Source organism: Agelaius phoeniceus, chromosome 1, assembly GCF_051311805.1.
Source record: "Agelaius phoeniceus isolate bAgePho1 chromosome 1, bAgePho1.hap1, whole genome shotgun sequence".
Classification (NCBI taxonomy): Eukaryota; Metazoa; Chordata; class Aves; order Passeriformes; family Icteridae; genus Agelaius; species Agelaius phoeniceus.
This window is the reverse complement of record NC_135265.1, coordinates 20,805,852-20,820,134: the sequence shown is the minus strand read 5'-3', so window position 1 is coordinate 20,820,134 and position 14,283 is coordinate 20,805,852. Positions and strand designations below refer to the sequence as shown.

Below are 14,283 nucleotides of genomic sequence, written 5' to 3'. Positions count from 1 at the left end.
AGACAGACATGGACAACAGCAGCTTTTTCTCCAAATGGCCTTTTTGTCCAGTTGCAATGGTACATATCTAATTGAGGTGGAACTGCAGGCCCCATGGCAGATAGGACTTGGAGACAGATTACCAGTGTTCAAATAGTTCAAGAAACCTACCTATTGTAGGTATGTACCTGTGCATAGTGGACAGAGGGATTTTCTGCATGCAGCTTATTTATATCCATCCAATCTACTTTAAATATTTAATAAAAATATTAAATATGAGATAAGACTTCAAGATTTCTGTAAATCTCATGGGTTTGCAAGATTAATCTTCTGTGCTCTCAATTTGAGGGTGCTAGAAGTATGAGCAGGTCAGCAGAATTATATGCTGTACCAGTCATTTGTGCTATGCTAAGACTATCTAATAAGAGTCATATTTGGCTTTTTTGCTAAATATAGAGCTTTTTTGTGCTAGTCTCCACTACAGAGGAATGAGATGCTTTGCATATAGGATTTGGTGAAGAAAGAATAGAGAATCTTGACACCTTTTCAATTGTGGACTTTGCTTTGGAGAAAAGAAGGCTCAGTTTGTCATAGATGATTTTATCAGTTTAATCTTAAACTTGACTTGGTAGCCCTATTTTTTCCAGTCAATTTTTCTGAGTCTTTTATCCTGATAACCTTTTAATATATGTTATGTATAGGGAGACTATGATAAAGCCATTTACTTGCTAAAACATATTTCTGCTGAGGTTGTGTGAACTGATCTATTTTTTATAATGTGATTTACAGATAAGAAAATTATTTAGGTCTGTGGCTTTCAAATGTCAATAAAATACTAATTTTTAAAATTTTCACAGTAGAGATTTCAAATGCAAGGAACCTAAAACCTATACTAGTTGTATAATATTTATGTCATTGTTTATTTTTTCTTTTGTAAAATTAAATCTGGCTGTTTATCTTACAGTGAAAGCTGAGAAGAAAACAGTGCAGTTCAGTGATGAAGTTCAAGTAGAGACAATAGAACCTGAGCCAGAACCAGTTTATATTGATGAAGTAAGCATGGCAAAAATCCTGATTGGTATAAAATGCACTGCTGGGACATTTAAATATGTGATGTTTAACCCTTTCATCTCATACTTCAAAAATGTGATAAAAAGAGCATGGAAAGAGAGTTTTCATTAAAGTAATAAATAAAATCTTCAGTATTCTCTTTTGTTTAAGAGTCTTGAAGTTTTTAGGAATTTGTGAAACTGAATTTACAACTGCATTCCATTTAGGGCCCTACTTGAGGGTTGTACATCTGTTTACCTCCAAGCTAGAATCATAGTGCTGAGTGGTACATCTACTTTCAAATTTTGCTTAAAGTACTTCAGGATACCATAGAGATACTCATCTTGACTGCTCACTTAGATTTATTTCCAGTGTAATCATCACTGTCTACCCTCAGACTGAAAGATCTCTTTCTGTTCCTGAAAAGTCTAAAATTCTGTTTCTGTGTAAGTAATATTTAGTAAGATATTTACAATCTCACCACGGTGATCCTGTAAGGTTTCCAGGAACATTCAGTCCAGGAAATTTTCCCCCCCCTTTTTTTTTTCTTTTTTACCTCAACCTGGGTTCTGTCATTGTTTTTTTGAAATGAGAAATCAGTTACTGTCTTCCTGAAGTCCTATTTAAATCCCACCTCAAAAACTCTTCTTCCCAGGAGGTACTAAGTTTGTAACCTGCTGATATAGATTATCTGAGACCTGCCTTGAGCTTTCAGCCTTCCAGCTTTTGTTTTCTGTGAGTCCATTGTTGATTTTCAGTGTCTTCTTTTGTTTTTGAATTGGCCACAGTATAATTTTTAAGGAAGTAGTTAATTTGACTTTTCCCAAACTTTCCATGGTTTAAGGAGGACAAAGCATGGTTTTCCTTTATACAACCTATATAACTCAATGTGAAAAAGGCTATTTATTTGATAGTACTCAGCTAATAAATGATTAAAAAAATTTACATATTATGTTTTTGGTACTTTACCAATATAGTTCAGTCCAAGACATATTTTTCAAAGACTTTATGCCTGTTTGTTTTCTAACCTTTGATGTTTTTATTACAAAAGGGTTGCACTTAAACTCCTTACTTAACTTATTCTGAAGTAAATCCTGAGATGCCTCCAAACATCATCTTAAAACAACACTTCATTACATTGGTAATGACATGGCTCATATGCTGAATAGGCCTCATGCACTTAAAATTTCTTTTCAGTGAATTTGAAGTACTTTCTCAATGTCTTCTGTCAAAATATTTCCACTAATCCCACTAGGTGGTGGTATTGCATATGTAATATCTAGGCTGGAAAAATAGGAACTGCTCAGAAAATAATACATGTTTAGAAGGACTTCTAGGAATAAAGGAGTATTGTGTACATTCCACTTGTTACAACTATTTTTTCTCATTTAGCATTTTCTTGTTAAGTATCTTCATTCCTGTAAAGTAGCATATATAATTTGCAATTTCTTAAAGTTAGTCTAGTTGATTCTGAAGTGCCAAGAGATCAAAATGGCTGTTGTGAACAGCTGCTTTAATTAACTATCCTGAAAGTGCTAATTCCCTTGCTGCCACATTTGCCCTAATAATACAATTTGTGTTTCAGGATAAAATGGACCAACTCTTGCAGATGTTACAAAGTGCTGATCCATCTGATGACCAGCCAGATCTCCCAGAACTGCTTCATCTTGAGGGTAACAAAAAAGAATGATTTTTTTCATTATTGTATTCCTCAGTGGTAATTTTCTGTATCAATGCAGATTGAAACTAAGCTGAAACTACTTCAGTTTCGTGTGCATGCGAGAAGCATGCCTGAGAAAAGTACCTGAGCCATAATTATCTTCTCACTTCTTGTTTCCCACATCCATGAGACCAAAGTCAAAAATATTAACTTAAAACAAATCTACTTTTCTCTACTGTTTCCTAAATTATTTTCCCTTTTCAAGACACAGAAATACTTGGTCATATTCATTCATAATTTTTTTCCTTCACAGGGTAGCACAGCATGAGTGGCAAAAGGAGTGTCAGGAAGATTCCATGAGAGGAAGCAGAAATACTAGAGAGATTTAGAATAGACCTGTGGGTGTCCCACATGCCTTTCACTTGCATGTGTATTTCTGGAGGAGTTGCATATTAACAAATAACTCATAGAGTGCTACAAATTATCCTACTCTTTGAGTCATTGTTTAGACTACCTCTTCATAGAGACATTATAGATCATTTTACCTAGGCTGATAGATGCACCAAAATTTTTAAATTTTGGATAAGGAAGAAAAGAAACTTCCCAATTACGAGACAGAACATAGGCTTAAAGTGACAATTCAGATGACACCAGACTTTGTTACAAAAATGGCAGTTTCTACATCTATCTAGAAGTTAATAATTAATTAGGTTTGTAAACTTTTAGATATCTCCCATCTTTCCACACCCATCTGGTTCATCATGTCTGTAAATGAATCCTGTTTCAGAAACTCACATCAGCAACATGTCTACACATATTCTAGTTCCACTTAAACTAAAGAGAGGTAAAAAGAAACATGACTGGTTTTATTCTTTCAAGTCCCAAACATAGCTATAGAGGCTGTTGTCTAAGAAGCAGATTGCCTGTATCTGATCCAGGACAGAGGCAGAGAAATTAAAGGTATGCTTGTCAACCAGCCTACAGATATGGCTTACCTTAGGAGTTGCTTCAAAATACATTGTGAGATCATTAAAGCAATGCTGAATTTTATATTGAACCATGGGACTGCTCCTGGAATCTGAAGGCAATAGTGTGGTCAGGTGATTACTCCCCAGCTACCTGCAACAGCACATGTCAAACTTATGGCTGCATATAGTTCTACAATGGTAATTCAAGATTACTTGCTATACACTTAATTAGGCTTTGGTGAACTACTGGTTTTGGCATAGGTTCTGAAAATTTTGCTGTAGATGTGTTTTGAGTTCTTGGTTCCTACCAGTGGTGGCAGATGCTGATCAAAGACATTTGTGACTGGACATGTGGATGGCAGAAGAAAATAAAGTGGTTTTCTATCAAATGTTGATCAGCATCTGCCACCACTGGTAGGAACCAAGGACTCAAAACATATCTATAGCAAAAATTTGACAGAAAAATCACTTCATTTTCTTCTGCCATCCACATGTCCAGTCACAAATGTCTTTGAACTGGAGAGCTCATCCTAATGTGTTCAGGAGCCCAGAGTTTGTAGTTGGCAGCAGAGCAGTCATCATGTTAACAGACATCTAAGCAATCCTTGTGATGCCTTTTGTCACACTTTGTGCTATACATAAAAGCAGGCAGAACTTTGACAGCTTTTACATCTTTGTACAACATTTCTGCCAATGTATTTCTGATCCCAGGTTCAAAGAAGCAGATGGGTACCTCTCATACAACTCCTCTTGCACCTGGAGTTGCCTTCAAGGAACTCAGTAATGATGTCCTGTCACTTGTCATGGCTCAGATGTTTTCAGGACCTTCTGCATTTCTAATATCCTAAATTTTCCTTTCAGCTTCTGTGTCTGTTTATTTTACATTTGACAAACTCTGCCTTTCTGCTAATTAGCCATGGTTTGCTTGGCAGGTAGATGAGCTCCATTTCCTTGTGCTGAAAGGAGGCAAGGGGTGTGCATTTTTGTTTATTTTAATGCTTTTTCATTCTGATTCTGAAAAATTTTGTGTTGTTTTTTGCACATGTCACTGGTTTGAAAGAGCCCATTCCCCCAGTTAGAATTCTAGTGAGACTAATGTTCAATTAGTGTCTTTGATGTGCAGATTGAATCATTGCAACCAGTGTTCTCCTTCATTGTTTTCATAGTCTTCTTGTAGCAAAATTGGATGAGCACATGATCTAGGTTGCAGTGCCAAATCTTCTTCCTTTAAGAAGAGATTTCAATTCATGTGGACCTTTAATGCAAAATAGTTTTAGTTTCATACTTCCTGGATGTTAAATGTGCTTTGTTTCATTTTATTTTTATTTTTAAATATATTTTTAAAATTGTACCAGTACTGAAAACTTTAGCTGGGTCTCACTTTTGAATTGTTCATGATGCTACCTCTGTTATTAAAAATTTTTTGACATACAGCTTATAGTAATGAACTAAAACAAAATTGGATGAGCATCTATTTCTATCTATTTTTTTTATTGCTTTCTGACTTTGCAGTATGGAAACATTTATTACTCTGATATATTTTAATGTGTTTCTATTCTAGCAATGTGCCACCAGATGGGACCTCTCATAGATGAAAAATTGGAGGATATAGACAGGTAAAAAGAAAAGTCATGTGCTTTGACCGAAATTAAAATTCATTCTTAGAAACCAGAGTTATTACTTGATAATACTGTAATTTCTATGAATACTGGCAAAGAAAATATGTGAAGAGGTCTGAAGATTTTTTTCCCATAGTCACATAACAATTTATAGTGTTATACCATTTGACTTTCTGTCACTTGTCAAGCATCAGTTCACAATAAAAAAAAGTTGCTTAACACACTTAATGAAATTACTCTATGTTGTCTGTCCTATAATAAAGTTATCTAAATTGTAAAATGAATGTATTATAACTGTAATATATATTTTCTAGGAAACATTCAGAACTGTCAGAGCTCAATGTGAAAGCAATGGAGGCTCTTTCTTTGTATAACAAATTGATGAATGAGGACCCAATGTATTCCATGTATGCAAAACTACAAAACCAGCAGTATTACATGCAGTCATCTGGTGTTTCTGGCTCTCAGGTATGGATGTAGCCTTTAATAGCCATTGACCTTATCAAGTTCACACTGACTGAGCAGTGTTTTCTCTTAGTTTTTTTGCACAATATGTAAAAAAAATAAAAATGAAAGCATTTGTTTTCAGCTACAAGCTTTGGATGCTCTTCTTTTGTGGGTTCTAATGCATTTGGTGTTTTTCTGCTCAGTTCCTTCTGATCAAGGAAAAAGCCCATCCTGGGCTTTAAGTTGCATAAAATTAAAAACTAAAACTGCCAGGACTTTGCATAGTGGGTCAAAGAAAATAAGCAACAAAAGGAGTACAATTTCTCCCTATCTACTCATAGATAATTCAATATGAAAATGATGCTTTGAAAGAATTACTATTTTTAACTTCAGTAATTTAAATGCTAAGTGCTCTTCAGTGATCTTTAAAAAAAAAGGAAACGAAAAGATTTGAGAAGACTTTAAGTTCTAAAGTCAGATATTAAATAGCAAATTTTTTTGTATTTTATTTCTAATACTGCTTTATTTAACTTCCTAGGTTTACCCAGGGCAAACTCAAGGTAATGCATATTTGGTGGCAGGGAGTGCACAGATGGGCCCCATTCAAGGTTACAATCTTCCTCCAGAACAGCTCCCTTCTCTCAGCCAAGGCACAGTTACTCCATCTGCCAGCTCAGTAATTCCTGGTCAGCCTGCACAGACGTCTTACACAAAGTAATTTTAAATATTTTTCTATTCAAGTTTAAATCAATTTAAACAGAGACTCTTTTTTAAATTACAGGAGTATAATAAAGACAACTGAATGATACTTTAGTGCAATCATTTCCAGAGTGCTTTTTATTGGTGTCATGTATTTGGTAAAAATTCCTGACAAACTTGAGTTTTTTATTGTTTCTTTTTAATTTTATATAGTTTTAAATTTTCTGTATACAAAATATGTAATTTATGTAGCTCTATGCTTTTTAATATAAACCAGAGAAAATTATACAGACATTATTTAGTAGAATTAGTAGTAACTTTTAATATAGTTTTAATGGTGAAGATTATATGCTGCTCTGGCTGGCTCTGCATAATTTCTGAGTGTAAATTCTACTGCTCATTTGTCAAATATCTTACTACAGAAGAATGGGGAGAATTCTGCTCATTTTGGGAAAGAAATGAATGGGCAATGAATACTGACTAAAGCTTATACAGCTTGCCCAAATAAGGAAGCTAAAAGAGGCTTTTTACATTGGCTGGATGGGCAAAGATGCAAAGTTTTGGTTCAGTTACCTATATTGTGGAAAGATTTGTGGGTTTTTGTTAATTGCTTTTTGTTTGTTTGGGTTTTTTTGGTTTTGTTTACTCTCTATGGAGAGTAATTTTATTCTAAAAAGTTGGGAGACACATCCATCTGAGTTATTAAAGTATTTGTTAGTCTTTGTCCCCAGAGGTACTTATTTGGGATATCAAAGCATACAATGATAAAGTGAATTTCTGCATATTCATCTGACTTATTTTGCTATTTAAAACAATTTGTTGGGTTTTGGTTTTTTTCATGAATAGATTGGAAGATAGATGGTACTCCATATTGCACCTTAAAATAAATCAGAAGTACAGATACATGGTCTAATTTTAAATTCATGGGGAGTGTCTACTGTATGTTTAAATCTGAGGAGTGTGTTTGAGTTTTAATGGGAATACTCATTGGCTAGTTTAAAATATGCAGTGTGTCCAGAGTTAGAAGATTTTTGTGTGTATAAATAGAACAACTGAAGAAGCAATAAAGTTTTGCTGTTCTGTTGGTAAATGGTTTGTTAATTCTACTTTAAATATGTTTTCTCTCATTTTTGTTGTTTGGTTTTTTTTTCAGTGCAATGGTTGGTTCTGTTGCTGGAAGTACCTTCTCTAACCAGCCTTCAGTGTATAGTCCACCACCTGGTACTGTTGATGTTGCTGCTTATCAGAATGCTGGAACTAATATGCCCCAGGTGCCAAACTATAACTTAGCATCTACAGCTCTGCCCCAGACAGCAGGCAGTCAGCAAGCACCTCCACAACAGCCACAGCCTCCACCACCTCAACAAGCACAGCACAGTTACTCACAGAAGGCTCTGCTATAGGATCCAGGACTTGTGATTCCTAATCTTCTTTAACCTCTGCTAAAGGCGGTTGGCGATTCTATGAGTTCCTTCATTTAATCTCTTAAACTTTGTTTATCCTCAGCTTAATAAGAATCTCTCTTGGTGAACAAGTTCAATTTGCACTGACTTTTTAGGATTTTTTTTTTTAATTTTGCGGAAGAACTGATATATTTAGGAAATTTAATTCCTTTTAAAATGCCTAAAATTGGTACAAGATTATTTATGTATGGTTAAATTGGCTAGTTTGTGAAAACTCAACCATGGCAAACTGTTGTGGCATATATGTTATGTACATATAGTGTGTGATTGCAGTAGTGCCCATTTCGTATAATTATGGTGGTCATGTGAATATATTTAACACAATGTTTAAAAATAATTTGCTTTACTATTTTATTTTAATCATGAACTGACAACCATATTTCATAGTTTTGTCTAGTTTTAAGACAGATGCAATGTCTTTTTCCAGTGCAGGAAAAACAGTAATTCTGCATATCATGGTTACAATTACAAGCTAAGGTCTATATATGAATTGATAAACTTATCTAAGTTTCACTACTTCTTGAATTGAACACAAATGTATCATGACTATTAGATAGCTTATCTACCAAAGTAAACTTGTTAACTAGTAAATAATTTGGGGGGATAAAAGCAAATTATGATTCTGCTTTGGACATAATTACTAACTTAAAACTACTATTCAGAGGCTGCTAAACATGTAATGGGACCATGAAACAGAACAGCATTTTATCATGAGAAGCATGTAATTTATTTTTCCAAGTTGTTTTTTAAAATGAGAACCACAACTGTATTCTATGTGTGTTGGTAGAGATTACACCAAAGAAAGACAGAGGAATTGATTTGAAAGAGAAACAATGGAGTTTTAAACTGGAACACACAGCATGAATTACACTATTTTATTCAAGTCTTCTTAATTAGAACATGGAGAATTGTGGACATGTAAATCACTTTGCTGAACAAACCTTCAGGGCTTCATTATATCTCTTGTGGCCTTGCTTAACAATTTGTTCTGTTTACTGTTCTAACACAAACACTTCTGCCTTAAATGTCTGTTTCAATTTCCAGTTGTACCATTTGAGTTTATTAGCCCTTTTATAATTTGAATAGTTCATGAGGCATCTCATCTAAATCCACTTTTAGGTTACTTTAAATTCTCTTCTGCAGCAACATGCATTAGCCTGTTTTAAACCCTTGTGTTCCTCAGTAACTTAGCCACATGGCTTTGTAAATCATGGTATTTTCTTTCTGTGGATGAGGTGCTGCAAAAGAAATGTGGTAATGGAAGGCAGCATTTCAGGTGTGCTTGAGCAGAGTTTCTTGTACAAAGACTGTTGTTAATTTGTGTTTGTATTCCATCTTGTAATGCATCCTGGTTTCATCTTTTCCAGCAGCTCTACTTTTCACTAGAGCAATACTGGGTGGCTTCAACATCAGATCTGGTTTTAGTCCTGTGTGTATGTCAGAAGTTGTTTGTTATGTGTACTATATTTTAGTGTGATGCTTCTGGAATTAAATGTTGCAATTGTACATTATACTATAAAATGAGCTCTGTTATGCCATGTACTCCTGCATCTGTTCACAGTTACCTAACATTCCTTTGTTTCACTATTTTAATTGACATCAGTGTTTTGCCAAATACTTTAAGATGACTGCTTTGCATAACTTCTGACTGGGGTGCTTACAAAACGTGCCCATGGTTGATCTTTTCCCATTGTGGATGTTCTAGCCAGCTGCTTGATCTAATGCTAGGGTTTTCACATATTTGTTTTCTCTAAAATTTCTAAGCATCCTTGCAAACAGTCATTAATTATTTCAGTGCTTGGTGTCATCACAAAAGGCTGTGAAATTTGAAAGGAAATACTAAAGAAAAAAATAATAATCTGACATACTGTGTCATGGATGACTTTTTATGGATCGAAGAAGTGATGTTTTTAGAAAGAACTTGTAGTATAATTTAGATAGTGTTCTCTGTGTGCATTAGGTATCTTATTCCAAAATCAGATAGTCAATGTATAGAAATGTATAATTTATACACAAAAGTGAAAATAATTTTTATTCCATTGTTCTTAGTCCCTAATTCAAGAAGAAGCTTGAAGCATCAAGATAGTCTTTTTGATATTAACAATTGTATTCTTAGGTTTTCATATGTTGTGTCACATGTTCCCTAATAAGGGTATGTGGAACTTCCATACAGAAATGACCCAGAAAAAAACCATTTTGTTTTTAAAACTTTTGAAGTTTTTCCTTGATTTACAGAAATGCTGGATCCTGGTTTCTCATTTGAACACTGAACCCTTATGTGCATCACAGTTTTTCTGCTCTCTCTTCTTATTTTGGTCATTCATCCATTTTTATGAAAATTAAAATCACCTTTCATGTTCATAATGACAAAAAAACCCACTTGCTAAAATTCAGTGCCCCTTTAAATTCAATGTAATGAAAGTTGTGAAAAAAGATAGACATTTTCTATTTTCCTCCATACTTTTATTAAAGTCACTGCTCTAAGGTATCTCCTGTAGCAGGCTGGGAATTTTAGTTGACTTTGAATCAGAGTTCATTGTCTATAACTGGTGGAGTAGGTCACTAGAATTTTAGGTTCTGAGTCTTAGTGTTTCTGTTGCAATGTACATTTTCCATTTCACGTGCAATTTTTGGATTAAATTGAATTTGGAGCTGTATTACTTCATGTTGATTTTTTTAATCAGAAAATGTCTTTCTGCTTGGTTGTGCCCTGTATGCTTGATACTCTGAAGTGATGCCTTCTACTTTGCTAGATGCTGTCACTGTATGAATTCTGCAGTCATCCTCTAATATTCTCTCTTACAGCTTAGAAATGATACTTCAGTTCACCTCCTCTCTGCTGGTTTGTTATCATGAACCTGGAGATGTCATTGCTGTTGCTTCTCTGCCATGATTTATTCTCAGATTCCTTGTTCCTGCATTGTTTTGACCAAGTTCACTTATGTTCTACCTTATTATGGTGTTGAACACTGAAATGTTAGTGAGCAGGGGAAAGCACTCGTACAGCTATTGTGTGGAAAAGCTTTTTAGCAATTAAATAAAGTGTCAGAATGTAAACTGTTTGAAAGTAAGGAATCATTGGAAATGTTATTCATGTTCCAAGAGAAGACCTGATTTTTGAATGTCTTGTTTCTTTACATGTAAATTGTCAGTTTAAGGCTAAAATGTCTTCCAGATACTTTGTATAACCCTTTTTTACTTAACCCTTTCTTTAAGGAATACAAAAATACTAATTAACTTCAGAAGGGGCATTTCAGTGTCTTGGTTGGCAGGAATTGGAGCAAACTCTGGAAAGTGCCTTCTGTGCATTTCACTTTTATGAGCAAAGTTTTTCTAGCCATGTGTATCATCTCAATTTATGTGGGCATGACAAAGGTATAAGATTTACTGTAAAACCTCCCAAGAAAAATACTGGGGTACTATGTTAAAATTTTCTGTATTGACATCATGGCAGTGTGTTCCAGAGTGTGCAGGAACAGTCACAATATATTTGCCCAACTCTGTTTAGTAACTGGTGCTGTGTAGATGTGTCTGTAATGTCATTGGCCAAAGCACATAGCAGTAAAAAGGAGCAAAATGTAAGAATTCCTGCATGTTTCAACAGGTGTGGAGCAGCATACTGCCTTCATGTCACAGTATTTATGTCTAAATACTGTTCATGAATTTTGAGGCAGGGAGAACTAAATAAATTTGAGCTTCAGAAAATTCTGCCAGATTGCAAATGGTTAGATGTAACAGAGATGGATTTGCTTTTAATACCATATACATATTTTGCTGATCAACTCTAGGCTGCTACTGTAGTTCTCTGATTTCCTCTAGATGGCAGGAGCATCAGATTTACACTGGAGAACTGCTTAATACCTCATTCTCCAATTTTTTTAGTAATTTCTCTAATATCACTTTATTTTTCACTCATATTTCAAAGATATCCGTGCAGTCTTTATATACAAAGGTCTTATCTTATTCCTTCTCTGCTGGGGTTCACAGAATGAAAAAGGCATCTCTAGTTAGAGCAGCTACACTGGCACTTTGAATTACACAACTGCACCTTCCTTTGGAGAATATGTATGTATCTGTTTTGAAGAGCAAGGAAGCATAATTTTTCCAGTTAAGAACTGCAAGAGTTATTTTTAAAGATAAAGGTGGAATAAAAGTTACAAAAACCTTCATTGCCAACAGCAGGCAGAATCATTTTTTACTTTGTTATTCAACCTTAGTAAAGCTGATCAACTCCACACTACAGCTACTCCTTTCTCATTTTCAGCTGCAGTGAAGAATATTGACCTTCATACATACACTGTCCAACACCATAGGAAAACATGGAGAAAGCCTTGACATTTGAACTTTTGCTTCAGTATGTAAAAACACTACGTACATTTTTGAAAAAACCTTGTTTCTTAAATTAGGATGGTTGTGTTTAAAAACATTCCATTTGCTACTATGTAAATTGCAGATCTAAAATTACCTTTTCATGCTGCTTCCTTGGCAAAAAGGTGGTAGCAGTTTTTGTTCTATCCTGCATGTTCTTCTGGAATCCAAATATTTTTTGTCTATGTCATGAAAAATAAAAACCTGCTGCAGTCTGCTTTGGTTTTAATAAAGTGTACACAGTAGCAAAGTGCATTTTTGTTTGGCTTTGTTTGTTTTGATGCTCCCTTTGATGTTGGCATATGTATATATTTAGATATACTGCACTGTTGTACAAGAATTGTTTTAGTAAATAACACTATTTGTAAAAACTGTTAATTGTTTTTGGTATGAATGCAAAATATTAAAGTTGGAGTATTTAGTTCATTATGTTGCAAAGTCAATTTATAAATTTTATAGAAGAATATTCTGAAAAGAACTTCTTTTGCTGGAAAGACTTAGAGATACAATAAGCAAGGTCTGTTAAAAGTACTTACATTTTCTGGTTTCAGATGGGGTGGAGGTGGGCTCTTTGTTCTGGTTGGGGAGGATTCGTAGGCTTTTTGTTCTTGTTTGATGCTTACACATAAATTACATTATCTTTTTAAACACAGTCTCTCATTGATTTCCTTCAGCTAACCCAGATAATCCATTGTAGATGTTATTTTGAGTATGCTGCATGTCCTCTATCTGTTGGTAAATACAGCATCAGTATTTTAAAGAGATTTTAAAGAACAAATGGAAACAATTGTGTCTGTACTGTCTGATGTATATATTTGGTTACAGATGAATAAGCTGATTCTATGGTAGCTTGACAGTTTGGTAGCTTGACAGTTCATTCCATTTCTGATGACAGCAACACAAAGTAGTGTAGAACCTGGTGTTCTGATCAATGTGAAGTGTCTTGAAGATCAGGCTAAAACCTGGTTTATGAATCTTAAAGTGCTGTCAGAATTGAAGCTTAATAGACTTGACAGCTGTATGCTGCGTTCTTAGAACAATGATAAGCATTAATTTCTTGCTTAAATTGATGTAGACACCATGCATGGGACTTTGGGAGCAGTGGGCAGCAGTATCAGTTTGCCTGTTCTTAGGGTGTCTTCCTAAAAATGTGAGGCAAACCCCTTAGAACAAGAGGTTATCTGGATTGTGGGTTAGTTCAGTAGCATAATTTGTGCCTTTCAAGAGAATGTCTATTCAGTTGATAGAATTAAAAGTTCTGCAGATTGTGTAGAAATGAAACTTGTTCTGTTTTGGATCAAGGAGAGGCAATTAATGTTGAGTTTACTGCCTATCTCTTAGGTAAAAAGCATTTCTGTTGGGATGCCTATGATTAAAATAGATTTTGGGAGTTTGTTTCATAGTATTTAAAGTTTATTGTAAAATCTGTTGCTATGAACCTGGGCAAGAGATAATATAAGCATGAAGTCTGTATTTGAGGAGCTGGAACCAACTCTTAAACTTTTGAAGAACTGGTTCATATATAATCTCTCTTCATAGCACTCACTTCATATCATATTTATGAAGCTGGAGACCTTAATGAATTGTCTTATTACTCAAACTAGTTTTTGAAATCTTATTCTACTCTGTTGCAGGATAAAGATTTTTCTCTCTCACAATATTTTTAAATTCAAATTTAGATTTTTTTAAGTCGAGTCTGTTTTTGTTGATACTGATTGTGATCTGTGTTTTAAATGAGAAACGAGAATTAAGCCATTATGAGAGAACCTGTGGGAGAACTCCCACTAATTAAGGCTGATTTGTACTTTTTAAAATTCGCATCAACCCTGGGACTGTACATGGGCAACACACACTAATGCAGATAATCCCATAGGGCTAAAAAAGACAAATGCAATTTTAGCATGCAATCTTCTGATATATATGGAATGTGGTGATTGTGTCACCTAATATTTTGCTTATTTGGCTTAACCCTGTTCAGCATGGGTTTGAGTCCTTCTGCATGCATCTTTGATTGCTACCAAACAGTGCAG

The 14,283-nt window shown here is 34.5% G+C and overlaps 1 protein-coding gene across 1 annotated transcript in view; it reads left to right on the top strand.

Annotated features, from left to right (window-relative positions):
- The window catches only part of STAM (signal transducing adaptor molecule), a 33,066-nt gene extending 20,387 nt beyond the window's left edge, over window positions 1-12,679 (top strand). Inside the window, exons 9-14 of the mRNA XM_054635590.2 lie at window positions 944-1,032; window positions 2,615-2,702; window positions 5,219-5,273; window positions 5,591-5,744; window positions 6,262-6,437; window positions 7,576-12,679. Coding sequence (XP_054491565.2) covers window positions 944-1,032; window positions 2,615-2,702; window positions 5,219-5,273; window positions 5,591-5,744; window positions 6,262-6,437; window positions 7,576-7,825 — 812 coding nt within the window. The 3' untranslated portion in view covers window positions 7,826-12,679. The remainder of the gene's footprint in view (window positions 1-943; window positions 1,033-2,614; window positions 2,703-5,218; window positions 5,274-5,590; window positions 5,745-6,261; window positions 6,438-7,575) is intronic.
- Window positions 12,680-14,283: the final 1,604 nt, after the last annotated feature.